The 18,413-nt window shown below is 37.7% G+C and overlaps 1 protein-coding gene across 1 annotated transcript in view; it reads right to left on the bottom strand.

The window, feature by feature from the left end:
• The window catches only part of RBM20 (RNA binding motif protein 20), a 241,704-nt gene extending 236,961 nt beyond the window's left edge, over nucleotides 1–4,743 (bottom strand). The window contains exon 1 of the mRNA XM_051981389.1: nucleotides 3,683–4,743. Coding sequence (XP_051837349.1) covers nucleotides 3,683–4,302 — 620 coding nt within the window. The 5' untranslated portion in view covers nucleotides 4,303–4,743. The remainder of the gene's footprint in view (nucleotides 1–3,682) is intronic.
• Between the last annotated feature and the right edge of the window lie 13,670 nt (nucleotides 4,744–18,413).

Below are 18,413 nucleotides of genomic sequence, written 5' to 3'. Positions count from 1 at the left end.
TTTTATAATTTCTGTGCTCATTGTGTAGAATGGTATGACTATTTCACTTATAATAATTTTTTTAGTATAAACAAAAGCACAAGTCATATAATGGCTTATAAATCAGTAGGAAAATAGAGTTGAATAGCAGTAAGTCAAATATTCCATGTTATTGGAAAGAAAATATTAGAACCTTGGCTCCAGAAGAATCCGTGTAAAATGTCCAGACACATTTTACTAGCCATTTCATACATCTTTGTCTACTGTCAAAATAAATATTTCTTGTCAGTTAAGTCATAAAAATTTAGCTTCTGAGTTCCTAAGCTTACACCAGGTTTCGCTCATGTATTACTATGATCTTTTGTCAAATGGTTTGATCATTCATTTAAACTCAATAAGATGATGCTTTCAATTTCCTTTACCTGATTTTTTTAAAGCGCAAAATACTATCACATAAAAAGTACTATTATCACTATCTTATAAGTGCCTATAACTTAATTACTAAAGGAAGATAGTAGCAAGAGGGTAAGATAGAACTAATACTGAAAACTTTATAGTATAAAAGAAAACAAACATACTAAGAAGTAGTAGCTGTGAACACGGGGTTCCTTAACCTGTGAGTCTGTGGATAGATTTTATGGAGATCTTTGAACTTTCATAGGAATAAAATTAACATCTTCATTTTTATTAATCTCTAACTGAAATTTAGAGATTCCTTCTTTTTTTTTACATTATTCTGAAAAGTAGGGGTTCACAGGCTTCATCACTGCCAAAGAGGACTCTGATACAAACACACAAAAACTTAAGAACCTCTGCTCCAACAACAAAAAGATAAATGATTATTTTTATATATGCTTTTTTATAATAAAGCAGAGATACTAGTTTCCATTAGCCATATTTCAAACTCTTTGTCATTATTTTAGAGTTTCACTTTACATGTTTGTAAAGTTACTTTAAATATTAGATAAGATTATGAGGCTGCATCTTTATTTTGTCAAATATTACTGATGAAAGTTGGCAAATATTAACAAAGTATGTGAAAGTATCCCCATAGTCCTTCAAAGCAACAGATTATTGTATCCATCTTATTCACGCAGATCAAAACCCCTCTCCACAATTGTGCTTAATTACTTCATTTTATAAATAGGAGGGGAGAGAAGTTCTCTAAATAATAATAATAATAAAATAAAATATCTATGTATTCCTCTCATTGAGAATTTAACTAAAAACTTTAATTTACTAACCTCTCTTCAAAATATGTACCAACCAAAAAAAGTTGAAATGTTCACTCTGTGGTGGAATTTAACTCTTTTTATAACCTTTTTTCAAAGATGGCGGTGTAAAGAACGACTAATTATAATATAAAGATGGTGGCTCAGATTGAATTATGCAAACGTTGCCTCAAAATAACCAGATCGAATTTCAGCGCATTAAAGATGGACCTGTAAGGCTTGTCATTTTATGCCTAGTTCCAATGGTATTTGAGCATGTAGAGAGGGGATGACAGGTCCCAAATCATCCTGCTAAAGAAAGATTCTGTAACGTAAACATCAGCTCTCACTGACAAAAACTCATTGGTCCCTGGGCTTTGCACCTGCATTTTGCGCCATTACCCAGACCCAAAAAAGTGTCCCTTGATGCCTACAACTAGGATTATAGGTATCAGGGGCCATCTTTGAAAAACTCACCCTTATTTTTTAAAGTGATACATTCCAAAAATGTGGAATATATGTTCAAATGAAGTGGAAGGCTTTCAGGAAGAAAAATATTATACATATAGCAATTAAAAATCAATTTTAAGTAATTAATTTCCTCCAAAATCCTCAGGCTCAAGCTACATTTCACAGACAATCATACATATATGGGTTTTATAAAAATAAACGTTTCTTATTTTTTTCCAACTAAAAACAAGCGGCACAAAAGTTTACTAATTATCATACTAAAATTATTTCAATAAACTATATCATGAAACATAATTTCCCTTTACATGTTGATTCTACAAGTAAAGACATTAGAAAAATTTTCAATTAACTATGGTTAATTTGGTTTTCAAAAAAAATCACATCATATTAAAATAGTTTTCTTGGAATGATTTATGCGTTCATCAAAGATTAATATTCTAAGTTACATGATCCATTAAATATATTTCAAGCCATATTTGAAATAACAATTACGCTTTCAGAAAAAAGAAGCAATTACATTAAAATATCATTTCAAATAACCAACTGCTGAAAGTTTCACAAGATGTCCAATTAAAGCAAAAGTAGCTATTAATAAAGCACTAAATAATAATTAATGAAACACTTTATTACTGTAGAAACAATTTACTTTGCCACTCTAAAAAGAAATGTGGGAACACTCTGTAGATGTCATGATGTCTAAAAACTTTGGTGACAAAGATAAATTTTCCCTATTCTTTCACTGATCTATATGCCAGTCCTTCAAAGCAATAGAATTTGAATTTAAATTTACTGCCACTTATTTATAACGTCTGGACACTTTTCAACATATTTTAATAAGTTTGTCCAATTCTGAGTGTCAAAATAAATTTTTTTGAAAAGCCGTCTTAAGTGGGACATTAAGATATCACTTATCTGTATATGCTCATTATAAAGCTTTATTGTAATTTTTTGTAATTCTCTGGTTGTCCTGTTTCTCCCACACACTTCACATTCATACTTTCTAATATTTCTTAAAAACAATTTTGATTATTTCATTACAGGAAAGAGACATGTACACCTCGAAGGGAATACAAAAAGGTATCAGCCTAGTAGGCCTTAAAACCGATGCCTGAAAAATTCAAACTGAGCAAAAATAACCCGTGCTACCTTTGACTTTTTGCCTGCTCCCCTTTCCCAAATGACCCTTAAAATGTTTTCAAATTTTTAAATATCCACAAACTACCAACGAGTTCCATTCCTGTAAAATAAGAACCCCTAAATTCACCTCAAAAGTGACTTCGTTCACAATGACTACAAGATGGCATTCGACATAAATGCGAGAACATAGCCCATATGCTAAGCTCCTCGGGTGAAGATCTTCCTAAAAAAAGGAGTTTGTCTTTATTTGGGAAAATCAAAGACAAACAAACAAACAAAAAAGAATTGCTTATAATCCTCTTCCCCCACCATCACCCAATCTCCTTGTTTTGTTCTCTGCCTACAATTAGGAATTGTGTGTGTGTGTGTGACACACGACGCATACAAAAACAGTACACACCAACATCCACATGCCCCAGTGAAGCTCCCAGGGAGCTCACCAAAAGGCGAGCTACTCGGCTGTGATTTTCCTCAGATTTGAGTTGTTCCAGCCCGGAGGAATTCCAGGGACATCCCTTGAATAGGGAGGACAAGGAGATGGGGAAACAGGTCTGTCTGCACCCCTGTGGACTGATGTGCGGCTCTAGGTATTTCCCTGCCCGCCCCCACCCCCATCCCTCTGCAAACATACACACAAAGACACACACACACACACACACACACACACACACAGCCAGATTAATTCAAATAAGGAGCATATCTCCTCTCAAGAAAACTTGTCTTGGCTATAAGCCTTAGGGAAAGCACAGCAAAAATTCTGTTTGTGGTGAAAGATGAAGCAAAGGAAGGGGTTATCTAAAGGGTGTGCCTACACACACACACACACACACACACACACACACACACACACACACACACACACACCTTCCTCCCCATCCTCTTACTTTTGGAGAATCTGAGGCAAGGAGGCCTGAGGCGCCGGTGGTGGCGGTGGCAAAGGTGGCGGCAGCAGCGGCTGCTGCATTCCTCGGTGGCCCTGGGGTCCCAGGAGTCCTGGGGGGGCGGCGGTTGCGGAGGCAGCCAGGGTGCGGGCATCTCTGTCTGGTTGCTCGCGGCCGCTGGTCTCCGGCTCTTGGCTCATGGCTGCGGCCAGCACCATGCGGCGATAGACCGCCCGGGACGAAGCAGTGAGAGGCGAGAAGGGAACGGAGGACGAGCGGAGACCGAAGGGAGCGATCCCCGGTGCGCAAAGTGCCCGGGGTCCGCACCGGCCCGCTGCAGTCCCCTTGTCCTTCCCCGCTGCGCGGCACCGTGAGGGGAGGGGAGGGGAGCGGCGAGAGGGGAGGAGGGGGAGGAAAGGGGCAGAAGGGAGGGAGAGCAGGAGGGGGAGGGGGAGGGAAGAGAGGGGAGGAGGTGTCGCCGCTGCCTCCTCCTTCTCGTCCTCCTCCTCCTCTTCCTCCTCCTCCTCCGCGGTGTAGTCCCTCACTCCCAAACCCCGGCCGAGGGGGCGGCAGGTCTCTTGGCGGCTCAGGGACGAGGAACGTCCCCAGACTGGGAACAGCATTGTGGCATAGCTATCTGTGCTAGGGAACGATGGGGGATGGGACGCTATGGCCCCAATAGAGAGGAGCCCCCCGCGGAGCCAAAGCGAATGGGAAGGTAGCGAGAACCCAGCGCAAGACAGGGGAGAAGCACAGGCCGGGAGGGTGCAGAGGTATCCAAAGGGAAAGGAGCGCGGGGCGTAGTCGAGCCGTCAGAGGAAGACAGAAGGGCGCAAAGCCCTAACCTGCTTAGGTGGGAAGGGGTTACTGAGGACGCAGAGCCCCGAGGCTAGCGGAGAGAGAGATGCAGGACTATCCTTGAGAAAAGGTTCAGTCCTAGCGCAGACCTAAGTCAGTTAGCCGGGAGGCGCGGTGTGGGCGCAGAACTCGCTTTGACATTGGGAGCCCGGAGACATATCCGGGGGACATGCAGCCCCTCCGCATCATTTCGGGTGGAGGCAATCGTAGCACAGTGTAGAGCCGGGAAGAAGGCCCGCGAGTACGAAAATACCCCCTCCTTAGACACCACACGCCACCCCCTCCCATGCAAAAAGAAATATATCGGAGCTTACCACCACGGTTCACATCCTAAGAAAGAGCTAGTATGGGGCCTTGCTCTAGACTTTCCCAGGCTCTATGGGCCTGGAACTGGCTGGGAACACCTGCGACCTTCGAATGCCCCGGGTTCCATTCTAGATTCTCAGCTCAGATCTCATCTTCTGCAAGAGACCTTTTCCACTCTGCCCCATCTCCCGTCTGCTAGCTCCTTCCCTCTGAAATTACCTTCCATTCACAGTGAATATGTCTTATATGTTATATGCAGATTGGCTCCTCCATTAGACTGTAGAATCCGAAAGAGCAGGAAGTGCTTTTTTGCCTTTCTTTGTATCTCTAGTGCCAGTGTCTGGCACATAGTAAATGTCATGATAAATGCTACTTATTATTGATGATGATGATGACTATCATTGCTGCTTTCTAGAAAAGATTCGAGACACTAAGTCTTATGTGGAAGGCAGTGGAATAAAGGATACTATGCAGAGACTTTGTACTATAGGACAGCAAGTGAAATTATTGTTCATAAAGAGGATGGGTTTGGGGGGAGAAGTATGCATCAATAATAACTCAGTCATATAGTACTTTAACCCTAAGTGTCTCCTAACTCCAGGGTATAAGAAAAAAAACACTAGAATCATAACACCTGAGTTTGAAAATCCAGCTTGATTTGTGTTACCTTCAGCTAGTTTCTTGATCTTGGTGGTAGTTTACTCATATAGCAAAAAGAGGGTAATTAACTAAATGATCTCCAAAGTTCTTTCCAATTATCTATATTCATATAGCACTTTAGGGTTTCCATATTCCTTCAGAGATGTCTCTTTGATCCTCACAGTAACACTGGAAGGTAGGCATTATTGTTATTATCCTCATTTTTATAAAGAAGCAAACTGAGGCAGACAAGTTAAGTGACTTGCCCAGTGCTCCCAAATTAGGTAGTGTCCAAGACTGAACTCAAATCTTCCTGATTCTAATTCCTGCATTCTGTCTGTGGGCCAAGTAGATAAGCAAAATTCTAACAAGAGCAAGACAAATGAGGCAATTATCTTTGACATCAGACAGTCCTAAAGAACACACACACACACACAATGATGATGATGAGGATGATGATATTAATTACTACAATATTCTATATGAAATTATGGGAGTGCAAGTTTTTTATTCTTGCTGTTAGGTACAGATATTGGCTACAAGTTTGAAGGTATTGAGGTACTTTCAGGAACTGACTTCACAGACTTCTACCATATACTTAAAGTTTTCTGCTATAGTTCTTTTTTTTTAATCCTCCTTATTTTACAGTTGGAATTACTTTATTTTTCTCACTTGTCCAAGGCACCAACCTTGACTGAACTACTCAGAATACCTTTTCCCTTCTGTCTTCTCTATGGTCCTTTTAATTTTGATCTTCCATACCTTTCCAGGCAGTGCTTCAAGTCCTGAAAGGACCAGGAAAGGAATCACCCTTTGAGTAGATTGATCTAAAGAAATGAAACTTCCTTCCAAGATAGATACCATCATGGCAGACAGACCACTTAGCTCTTAAATGCCTATCTATACCAGATAAATCCTGAATTTTACATCAGACCAAATAATAATCAAGAAAGTAAATTTAACCAATGAATCTTCCATCCCAGAATTTTAGAAAAACTCAGCCAGGTACCCACAGGTAATAGGAAATGGGGTTTTTCCAGAAAAGAGAGTACCAACCTAATCAGAGTTGGGTTGTGAATAACTTTCAAGTATTTCTGTCTGAAGGCAGCAAGAACAGCAGGCTTCTCTGACAAAACTCCAATGTGATCAGAAAAATCCATAGGAAGGACGTTGGAAGTTCCAGGGAGAGTATAATGACCAGCAGAGTGCTAGAGTGCTCAGACTAAGACCACCCAGCCTCAGGTGCTATAAGTAGCATAGTGACAAGATAACAGAGAAAACCCCAAAGATCCAGCACTCTGAATCTCAAAGATACAATTGGGTAAGTCTAAAAGATAGAGGTCATTGCAAAAGTCCATAAGACCAGGATGAAAACATACACCACTTACCACCATATCCAAAAGTGCTATAGACAACAGAGCTTGAACTCAGCACAAACCCTCACTTCAAGGTAGAAAGATTAGTAAATCAAAAACATTAACAAGATCAAAAATTGTAGCAAATCTAGCTCCATAATAACTGCATGTTGAAACTCAAAGGGGGAAAATGGATTTTCTACAAGGATGATATGAATACCTAGAAGAAATAAAGTAAGGAAAAAATGAAATTAAAAATTCTTGAAGATAGAATTGTAAAGAGAATAAGGAGCTTATGAAAGTGATACATAAACTTTATCCCAAGAAATGAAGTCCCTGAAAACTAGAATTTACCAAGCAAAAGTCAAAGACAAAACAAGAAATATTAAAACAAAATCAAAATATTAAAAAAAATTGAAGAAAATATAAGATACGATAACTGACCTGGAGAATAGGTGAAGAAAAGATTATTTAAGAATCAGTGAAAATAATGATTTTTTTCTTTAAAAAAAAGTCTAGATACTACATTTCAAAAAATCATAAAGGAAAAACTGTCTAACTTTATTAGAACCAGACAGTGAAAGAAAGAATTGGCTTGGATAGCTAGGTGGCACAGTGGATAGAACACCAGCCCTGAAGTCAGGAGGACCTGAGTTCAAATGTGATCTCAGACACTTAACACTTCCTAGCTGTGTGATCCTGGGCAAGTCACTAAACCCCAATTGCCAAGGAAAGCGAGAAAGAAAGCAAGAAAGAAAGAATTGGCTGATCACTTTCTGAAAGGAACCCTAAAAAGCAAAGTCCTAGGAATATTATAACCAAAATAAAAACTCCCAGATCAAAGAAAAAAAAAGTACATCAAACATCCAAAAAGAAGTAGCTCAAATACCAAGGAACTTTATTCAAGATAAAACAAAAGCAGACAATTTCTACCAAAAACCAGAAAAGATCTTGGGATATAGTATTCCAAAAGGTAAAAGAGAGATAGGTTTGCAGCCAAGAATAACTAAAAAAGGTGACTTTTTTTGATGAAAAACAAAACAAAACAAAACAGAGCTGAGTAGGAAATTTGAAATGTCAACACAAAAGCCCAAAGAAATTTAGAAAGATGCTAATAGAGACAATTTTAGAGAATCCGAATGGGATATACTAATGAAGTGACAGGTGATCAAGACCAAGAAAATTATTTGTACACAGACAGCACTGCAAAGAAAAATAACTTTGAAGGACTTAAAAACTAAAGAAAGGACCAAACATGTCTTCAGAGGACTTATGAGGAAGCATGTTAAATCCACTTCCTGACAAAGAGAGAGATACAAGGTATAGAAATACATTTTTGGACCTGGGCCCTAAGTGGACTCATTTTGCTTGAAAATATTTAGTTGATATAAGAATTATTTTTTCCCCTTTTAGGTGACTGCAAAAGGTCATTCAAGAAGAAAGAGTGTTTAGCAATATTGAGGTCCCTTTTTCCCAAAAAGAAGGCTATTGTGACTTTTTAAAAACTGGATAGAAGAGAACATAAGGAAACACCAATAAGCAGGACAATTTTGAAAGTAACGTAAAATTTGTCAGTTATTTTTTTGGGAAAAGAGATATGAAATAGAGATTCATTATTTCATATAGAATTCTTTTTGGTATTGTTCAATATGTATGAAAATGCTTTGGTTTTGGCGTTTACGATCAGAACAAAGGCAATTTTTTAAAGAAATTAACAATAAGATTTGGTTCCTGGAGGTAGGGGACTGTCTTTGTTTTTTGTATTTGTATTTCTATACCCAATGCTTAGCGAAATATCTAGTACATAATAAATAATGAATGCTCTCTCTTCTCTCTGTGTCCTGTTCTGTTCTGTTCTTCTCTCTCTCCCTCCCTCTTCTCTCTTTTCCTCTGTTCATCTCTCTCCCCTCCCGTCTCTGTCTCTCTTTCTGACTCTCTCTCTCTCTATCTCTCTCTCTCTCTCTCTTTCACAATCTATCTAATCTATCAGCCTATATGTTTCTTGTTTTAGTGGGAATTTGAAATGGGCAAATTATAAAAAGAGGCAGGTGAACAGCTTTTTAAGGTGACCTAATTCATCTCATACCCCCAGAATGCTTTACAAAACTAAATCAATCTTCCTATTTTTATAAGTCATTTAAAATCTTTCAAAATTTTAAATGATTTTGTTCCTTCATTCCCCTAAGGAATGGGCAGGTAGAGAGTCCTCTCCACTTGCAGCAATGAAAAAGACTGTGAATGTCAGTCTGGCTTTTATAGACCCGAAGGATGAGCCACATAGTTAATTAGAGGAGTGAGAAAAATATTGGGTGACTCATCGGGAGTTGATAGAACTGAGGGCATGGCTGGGAGATGAATGACTGGTAAACATTGCTCTTTTTAGCCACTACATAGAAAGAAGCATGTCCTTCTTGACCCATATGAAAAATGTGGGCAGGTACAGCAGCTGCAAAGCTCGGGATCTCAAGACAGAGAAGTCAACAACCAAAACATCTGTTTTGGTCTGAACATCAGTATCTGACACATGTTCCAAGATTTTCCAGTGAATGAACTACACCATTTTATATTATATATTGTTTCTGGCTCCACTAAAATCCTCTTCCATTATCTGTGTCATCATGACGTGTGCCCAACTCTGGAGTCTCAAACACTATGCTGAAGTAGTGCAAATTCTGGCAAACTCTACTAAGTTGGAAAGGCCTTGAGTACAGGTCCTAGGGATGGACTTCATATCTGTTGTCTAAAGACCAGACTAAATTTGGAGAGCTTATTGTCCATGAATACCATTGAGTGATAAATATTTCTAACCAATAAAACTCCTAGAGTTTGTCTACTAATCAATCAACAAATCACTCAACAAGCACTTTTTTAAAAATATTTTGTCTTCCCAAAAAAGAATTTCACGTAAAAACAATTTTTAATATTTGTTTTTTTTAATTTTGAGTTCTAAATGTTCTTCCTCTCTCCTTCCCTCCCTTTTACCCCTCTCTGAGACAGTAGACAGTACGCAATTTGATACAGATGAACAAGCACTTTTTAAATCACCTGAAAATGTGCCAGTTATTGTGTTAAATGCTAAAGTTCAAAGGTAAAAATAAGACTGTTTTTTTGCATAAGGAATTTCCCTTCTGCCAAGGAGGATGTACCATAAATACCAGTGTCTCCCTGCCACCTCCAGGATTGAATATGAAATCCTCTGTTTGACAATGCCCAAAGGGCTATCAAACTGTGCATTCCCTTTGATCCAGCAGTGTCTATACTGGATCTGTATCCCAAAGAGATCATAAAAAAAGGAAAAGAACACATATGTGCAAACATGTTTGTAGTGGCCCTTTTTTATTGTGGCAAAGAACTGAAAATTGAGTGGATATTCATCAGTTGGGCAACGGCTGAATAAGTTATGGTATATGAATGTGATGGAATATTATTCTATAAGAAACAATCAGCAGAATGATTTCAGAAAGGCCTGGAGAGATTTACATGAATTGCTGCTGAGTGAAGTGAGTAGAACCAAGAGAATAATATGCACAGAAACAACTAGATTATGTGATGATCAAGTCTGATGGATGTAGCTCTTTTCAACGAGGTGACTCGGGCAAGTTCCAATAGACTTGTGATAGAGAGAGCCAGAAGGAAGTCTATGGGGACTAAATATGTATCACAACATAGTACTTTCACATTTGTTGTGGTTGTTTGGGTTTTTTTCTTTCTCATTTTTTTCCTTTTTGATATGATTTTGTTATGCAGCTTGATAAATGTGGACATATGTATAGAAGAATTGCACATGTTTAACCTATATTGGATTCTTTGCTGTCTAGGGGAGGAAGTGAGAGAAAAGAGGGGGAAAAATGGGACACAATATTTTTCAAGAGTGAATATTGAAAGCTATCTTTGCATGTATTTTAAAAATAAAAAGCTATTATGAAAAAATAAAATCTTCATTTGGTGTTCAAAGCTCTTCATAACCCAGGCCCTCACCCTCTTCCCATCCAACCCACCCACACCTTTCCAGCATTCTTACTTTACTTTCCTCCATATACTCTTTGTTCCATTGACACTGGCCTCTTTGCCATTCCTTGAATAAGACACAATGTCTTTCAACTCCATGCATTTTCTCTGGTTGTGATTCCCCCATGCCTGAAATGCTTTTCCCCTTCATCTTTACCTCCTGGTTTCCCAAGCTTCCCATTATTTTTTCCCTCTTTGTTCTATATAGAGCTTGTTTGTACATAGGTGTTTTTATGTTATCTTCCCCATTAAATCATGAATTCCTCAAAAGCAAAAAATCTTTTGCCTTTATATTTTTAGCACCTCAGCCTAGTGCCTTGCACATAGCAGGTGCTTCAATAAATGCTTATTGATTCACTCACTGCTGACTGAGAGCCAGTGAATGAAGGGATAGGATTTATATCGAGCAAGGAACTACCCATATCAATAAATTCAGAAATCTGTGATATGAAAATAAAAATTGTGGCTGAAGTTCATAGTGTCCATGAAGGTCAGTAAATTAATAGACTATGCCTCTGTGGGCATAATTCTTCATATCTCAAATAGCATTTTTTTAATCTCCCTATTATGGCCTATTTTTGGTAATATTTATGTGGCTTGTCTTAAGTTCACTGAGAGAGGAAATATATAGATATAAATAAATAAATACGTATATATGTTTGTATATACCTCTCCCAATCCTAAATAAGATATAATCTATATATAGTAGATGCTTAATAAATATTTGTTGAATTTAGTTGAACCTAATAATTCATTTTTGTATATAGACAACTAAAAGGTATTGTAGTGTGTCTTGGATATGGAGTCAGGAAAACCTGAATTCAAATCTGAAGTCAGACCCCAGTTAATGTGACTCTGGGCAAGTCACTAACCTATTTGCTTCAGGTTTCTCATCTATAAAATCAGGATAACAATAGCACCTACTTTCTAAGCACTTTTCAAACCTCAAAATGTTACATAAATGCTAGCTATTGTTATTAATAATTTTAATTAATAATTTAATAATAACAATAATTTGGGACACATCTAAAGAATGTTAAAATAAAAGTGACAATTTATCTTGGGGACTAAATAGTATTAAATAGCTACAGTTTATCATACAAGTATAGCTTATTTTTGCCAGACTCAAAATGTACTATTGTGATAGCCTAAAAAATTCTTATTAACGTAGCAGTCATCATTTGAATAAATCATTAGTCTGAGAATGGAAATCTTGCCACAGGTACAATCTACCAGTTCTCTAGATTTGAATAGACACAGTCTAATTGTTGATATTAGCCATGATATATGAATGCTTCCTTGATATTTGTGATAGAATTAATATCTATTAGAGCTCTCCTAAAGTTAATGTTGACTACCCTGTATCATTTTTTTCTTTCTAAAATACATACCTTGGTTTGGCACATAAAGTCCTTCAAAATTGGACTCCATTCTATCTTTCTAGATTTATTGTACATTCAAATTGGTCTTCTTGCTGTTTTCCATTCACAGCATTCCATCTTCCACCTTCATCCCTTTACACAAGTTATGCCCCTCATGCCTGAAATGTATTCATTCTATACCTTCCTTCAGGTCTCAATACATGTTACCTCTTAAAGGAAGTTTTTTTTTTGATCCTCCCCACCCAAGTTATCTATGCCCTTCCTGTCCCAAATTGTCATGTTTTACACACACACACACTATATATATATATATATATATATATATATATACACATACACACACACACACATATATATATATATTGTATTTACTTGTGCACCAAGAATAATCAGGGAAACCTGTAATTTATTACCCTGAGGTACCTCCCACAGAAAAGGGCACATACTCTGGCTATTTATTGAGTTGTTGCTTATTATTTTACATGACTGGAATGACATAGGATATTCCTGATTGATCTTCAGACTAGGGATGTGCACCAAAGACAATTGGCAGTTGACAGAAGATTATAATAACAATTATTATAATAGCTAGCATTTATATAGCATTTGCTATGTGCTAGGAACTGTGCTAAATGCTTTACAGATATTTCATTTGATCTTTACAACAACCTTAGGAAGTAGGTGCTATTATTATCCTCATTTTATCCATAAGAAAACGGAAACAAACACAAGGAAAGGGACTTGTTCACTCAGCTACTAAGTAGATAAGGTCAGATTTGAAGTCAAATCTTCCTGACTCCAGACCCTGTGCTCTTTCCATTGTGCCTCTTAGCTGTGTCTTTTTAGAAGGAATTAGAGGAGTGAAAAGAAATGTCTACAAGCTCTTCTTTTTTTCTCCCACTCTGTGAAATACTTTCCCTCTCTTGGATCTCAAGCAAGAGGCCTCACCCCCTCGTCTCTGAACTAGATTCATGAAAATCTCCCTTTGGGACCCCCTGAATTTAGGGATACACTTATTTGTATACATATTATTTCTCCAGAACAAATATAAGTCCAAAGATGGGTTTCATTTTTGTCTTCGTATCCTTGATACTTTATATTATACATGGCCCATTGTAGATGCTCAATAAATGTGTGTGAATTTAATCGATTTGAAAAATCTTTGCCCATGGTTGAAGTATTTTTCTTGGGGATCCACTGTATTTCTTCAAGTACTTAAAATACGAAATTAAATCCTTATGCTGCCTTAATTTGGTTTCCATATCTTGGTCTCTCCCTTTCTCTCTCTCTTCCTCTCTCCTTTTCCCCCACTCTCCTTCCCTCTCGCTCTCCCCCTTCTCCTCCTTCTCTCACTCTCTTCCTCTCCTTCCTTCCCTCTCTCCCTCCCTCCATTCCTCCTTCCTTCCCTTCCCTCTCTCTCTCTCCCCTGCTCCCTCTTCCCACTCTCTTTTCTCTCTGTTTTTGTCTGTCTGTCTCCCCTTCCCTCTGTATATGTGTTTCTCTCTCTCCCTCTTTCTCCCTCTCTTTCCTTCCTCCATCCCTCCTTCCCTCCCTCTCTACCCCCCCCTTCCCTCTCTCTCTCCTTGCTTCTCTCCCTCCCTTCTTCTCTCTTTTCCTCCCTCCCTCTCTCTCTCCTCCCCAGGGGTTAGGGGATGTTATTTAAAAATAATGTACTCATTGAATTTGGATGCTAGTTTGAAGTTCAAACAAGTCAGAGAACCTTAGTGAAACAAAACTGAGGACATGAGTCAGAAGTTTTTCTCTAGTTAAACACATCCTGTGAGCTTCACTTAAGAGGCCTCAGGGAACAAGGCTTATCATTATTTTATTGATTCTATAAGATCTGTACTCTTTGAAAGTCACAGGAGATCATGGGATAGAAAGCAAAGACTACTGTCCTGGGAGCCAGGACACCTGAATTCTAGTCCTGGATCTAACGTCTTTTGAGTTTCATATACTTCTTAAATCACCACTAAGTCTGCTCCTCAATTAAGAGCTACTAAGATCAAAGAACTTTCTGAGAGAAATGGACTAAACAAAGTAGGTTAAAGTATTTCAGGCAGCCCAATCAGTCAGTCAGGTTAATGCTGAAGAAAGAGAGAGAACATTAACTCCAGGAGATATGGCTTTCTACCACCTTCATCTTGTTCATTCAGTCATGTCCCACTCTTTGTGATCCCATAGACCATAGCACAGAGGGTCCTTCAATCCTTTACTATATCTTGAAGTCTGTCCAAACTCATGTTCATGGTTTCTATGATACTGCCTATCCATCTCATTCTCTGTCAAACCCTTCTCTTTTTTGCCTTCAATCTTTTCAAAGAGTCCTGTCTTCTTATTATGTGGCCAAAGCATTTCAATTTCAACTTCAGTATTTGTCCTTCTAATGAGTGGGTTGAATTAATTTAAGTATTGACTGATTTGATCTTCTTGCTATCCAAGGGACTTTCAAAAGTCTTCTCCAGAACCACAATTCAAAAGCATAAATTATGTGGCACTCAGCGATTTTTTTGGTAGCCTAGTTCTCACAACTGTACGTTATTATTGGAAAAACCATAGCTTTGACTATATAGACCTTTATCAACAAGATGATGTCTACTATTTATCACACTCTCTAAATTTGCCAAAGCTTTCTTTTGTTTTTCTTTTTTTTTAATTAAAGCTTTTTATTTACAAAACATATGCATGGATAATTTTTCAACATTGACCCTTGAAAAACCTTCTGTTCCAAATTTTCCTCTCCTTTCCCCCATCCCCTCCTCTAGATGGCAGGTAGTCTAATACATGTTCAATATGTTGAAATATATGTTAAATTCAATATATGTATACACATTTATAGTTATCTTGCTGCACAAGAAAAATCAGATCAAGAAGGAAAAAACTGAGAAAGAAAACAAAATGCAAGCAAACAACAACAGAAAGAGTGAAAATGCTATGTTGTGATCCACATTCAGTTCCCACAGTCCTCTCTCTGGGTGTAGATGGCTCTCTTCATCACTGAACAATTGGAACTGGTTTGAATCATCTCATTGTTGAAGAGAGCCATGTCCATCAGAATTGATCACCATATAGTCTTCTTGTTGCCGTGTATAATGATCTCCTGGTTCTGCTCATTTCACTTAACATCAATTCATGTAAATCTCTCCAAACCTCTCTGAAATCATCCTGCTGGTCATTTCTTACAGAACAATAATATTCCATAACATTCATATACCACAATTTATTCAGCTATTCTCCAATTGATGGGCATCCACCCAGTTTCCAATTTCTTGCCACTACAAAAAGGGCTGCCACAAACATTTTTGCACGTGTGAGTCCCTTTCCCTCCTTCAGGATCTCTTTGAGATATAATCCCAGTAGAAACACTACTGGGTCAAAGGGTATGCACAGTTTGATAACTTTTTGACCATAGTTTCAAATTGCTCTCCAGAATGGTTGGATCCGTTCACAACTCCACCAACAATGTATCAGTGTCCCAGTTTTCCTGCATCCCCTCCAACATTTGTCATTATCTTTTCCTGTCATCTTAACCACTCTGAGAAGTGTGTAGTTTACCATAACTTTCCTTCCAAGGAGCAAGCATCTTTTCATTCCATGACTGCAGTCACCATTTGCAGTAATTTTTGAGCCCAAGAATTTTAAATCTGACACTACTTCCATTTCTTTTCCCTCTATTTGTCAGGAAGTGATAAGACCAGATATCATGGTCTTAGTGTTGTTGTTGTTGTTGTTATTTTTTTTAAATTTTAAGCTTCAAAACAGGTTTTACACCCTCCTCTCTTTTGCCCTCATCAATAGCTTTCTCAATTCTTCTTCACTTTCTGTCACCAGAGTGGTGTCATCTGCATATCTGAGACTGCTGATATTTCTCTCAGCAACCTTAATTGCAATTTTTGATTCATTCAGCTTGGGATTTCCCATTATTTACTTTGCATATAAGTTAAATAAGGTGATAATATACAGCTTTCTTGTACTCCTTTCTGATCTTAAACCAGTTCTATATATGGTTCTGTTGTGTCTTGACCCTCACACAGCTCCCTCTGTAAACAAGTGAAATGATCTGGTACTCCATCTCTTTAAAGAATTGACATATTTTGTTGTGATCCATTACAATGAAAGCTTTTAGTAAAGTCAATAAAGTAGAAGTAGATATTTTTCTGGAACTTCCTTGCTTTCTTCATAATCCAATAAATATTCCTATTTGGTCTCTTTGAAATCAGCTTGCACTTCCGGTCATTGTCCATTTACATATTGCTGAAATCTGATTCGCAGAACCTTAAAGTATGCTGAGTGCTGGCATGTGAAATGAGTATAGTTGCTTGATAATTTGAGCATTGCCTTTTTTCAGGATTGGGACATAAATTGTTACAGGCTGGCTATTGTCTAATACTTTTGTAATGGGGAGACTGATCAATGAGATCCCAATTCTCAAAGCAAGTACAAGATATTTCTCTAATACTAACCCGTATGAAGACTTGGTGAACTTGGTTCCAGGCATTCATATGGGAGAGGATTTTTTGCTTCCCCATTCAGAGTAGCTGTAGATATTCTGTTTTCTATAGACTTACTATGTGATGATGGGAAGCAATTTAACTGGCTGCTAAACTGAAATGACTGTGCACAGAAAAGTTAGGAAGAGATGAAATCACACTCTTTTCCCCAGTGGGGGAAAGCTATAATAACTGGGGAAGCTATAATATGTAAGGGGGAAGAAACAATATTCTGCTTCTGCAAGAGGAGGGAGGAAGTAACAGTTATTAAGCTACTTTATCTCCCTACCTGACTATCATCACAAGACTATGAATTTTTGGTTCCTCTGTTTCTATCTCTTCTCTTTGCATTGTCAGAAGGATAACCAGCGGTCCAGTAGCTGGAAATCATGGCAGATTCTGCTAGCGGCCATGCAAGTGGAAACTGATGAGGATCCAGGCCTGGGGAATGACCTGTTTGGGTCAAGATAATACTCCTAACTACAAGAAGAGCAGTTCATGCATTGGCTATTCTCTACTCATTCTAAATGTGATGGCAAGGAATTTTTTAAATTATCACTTGGTAGTTTTGTAACTGCTTGAGCCAACTTACTTCTGAAAGTGAGATGGTAGAGACACATGTGTTTCTATTTGGGGAGGGTTTAACTGGTTAATTAACTAATTTCTTAGTTATGGTACCTTGTTAGTCATGGTACCATTCTTCAGTTTGTGTGGAGAAACTTTAGAGTAAGGAAGATCCAGGTTGAAGTTCTGCCACAAATACATAATGACTGTATAGCAATGGTCAAGTCATTTAACTCTTTACTGCTGCCACTAGTCCCAGCAGAGATTATCAGTTGCCAAACAGGTATTTATTTCCATTGCTAAGGACAGTTTCCCCAGTCAAACTTGTATCCACAATTGAAATCACAGGTCTGGTCCAAAAAAAAGGAGAAAAATAAATAAAATAATTTTATCAAAGATTTTAGGGATCACTTTGCCTTTTAACTAATTATTTATAATATGCTTATATCTTGGCCAATAATTCTACCTCGTTGGGCTATAATATTAATCCTTCACTTCACCAACATTAAGAATTCTTAATGCTTTTGTGTAGAGGTCTCATCTGGGCATTAGTCTTGTAATTTTGTTTTTAAATGCATAAAAGAAAATACATGAGAAACCAATTATATCAAAATAATACTTTCGTATGTATGTGTATATATACATATATGTATGTTGTTAATGTATATATGTGTATGCATTAGTATATATTTGTGTTTGTATGTATATATGTGTGTTAGTACATATCTGTGTATATATATATATTTATAAATATATATGTATTTTTAATTCACATATTCACAATTAGCACTATCATCATCGCAGTGATTATTGATTAGGCACCCAAATTTAGCTCTCTGCTTTCATTAGAAATCTATCTTTAAATGTTTAGTTAGTTTATTCCCATGTCTAAAAGTGGACATGAGATATTGTTAATGAATAAAAGAGTGTAGACTCAGTTGTGGAGGATATACTGAATTGAAGAGAGTTGGAGTCCAGCAGGGTTATCCAAGGAAAGCTTACTGGAAGGGGTGAGTTTTGATCAGAGATCTGAAGGATCTTGAGAATGAGTCTAATGTTTCCTGTGGACAGTGACATCACTCACTGTCTCTAGAATGGCAGTGTATGGCATAGGGTGATGGAAATGGTTGAG

This window comes from Antechinus flavipes, chromosome 2 (genome assembly GCF_016432865.1).
Source record: "Antechinus flavipes isolate AdamAnt ecotype Samford, QLD, Australia chromosome 2, AdamAnt_v2, whole genome shotgun sequence".
NCBI classification, from domain to species: domain Eukaryota; kingdom Metazoa; phylum Chordata; class Mammalia; order Dasyuromorphia; family Dasyuridae; genus Antechinus; species Antechinus flavipes.
Note: the sequence above shows the minus strand (reverse complement) of the source record. Positions and strands in the feature narration are given on the sequence as shown.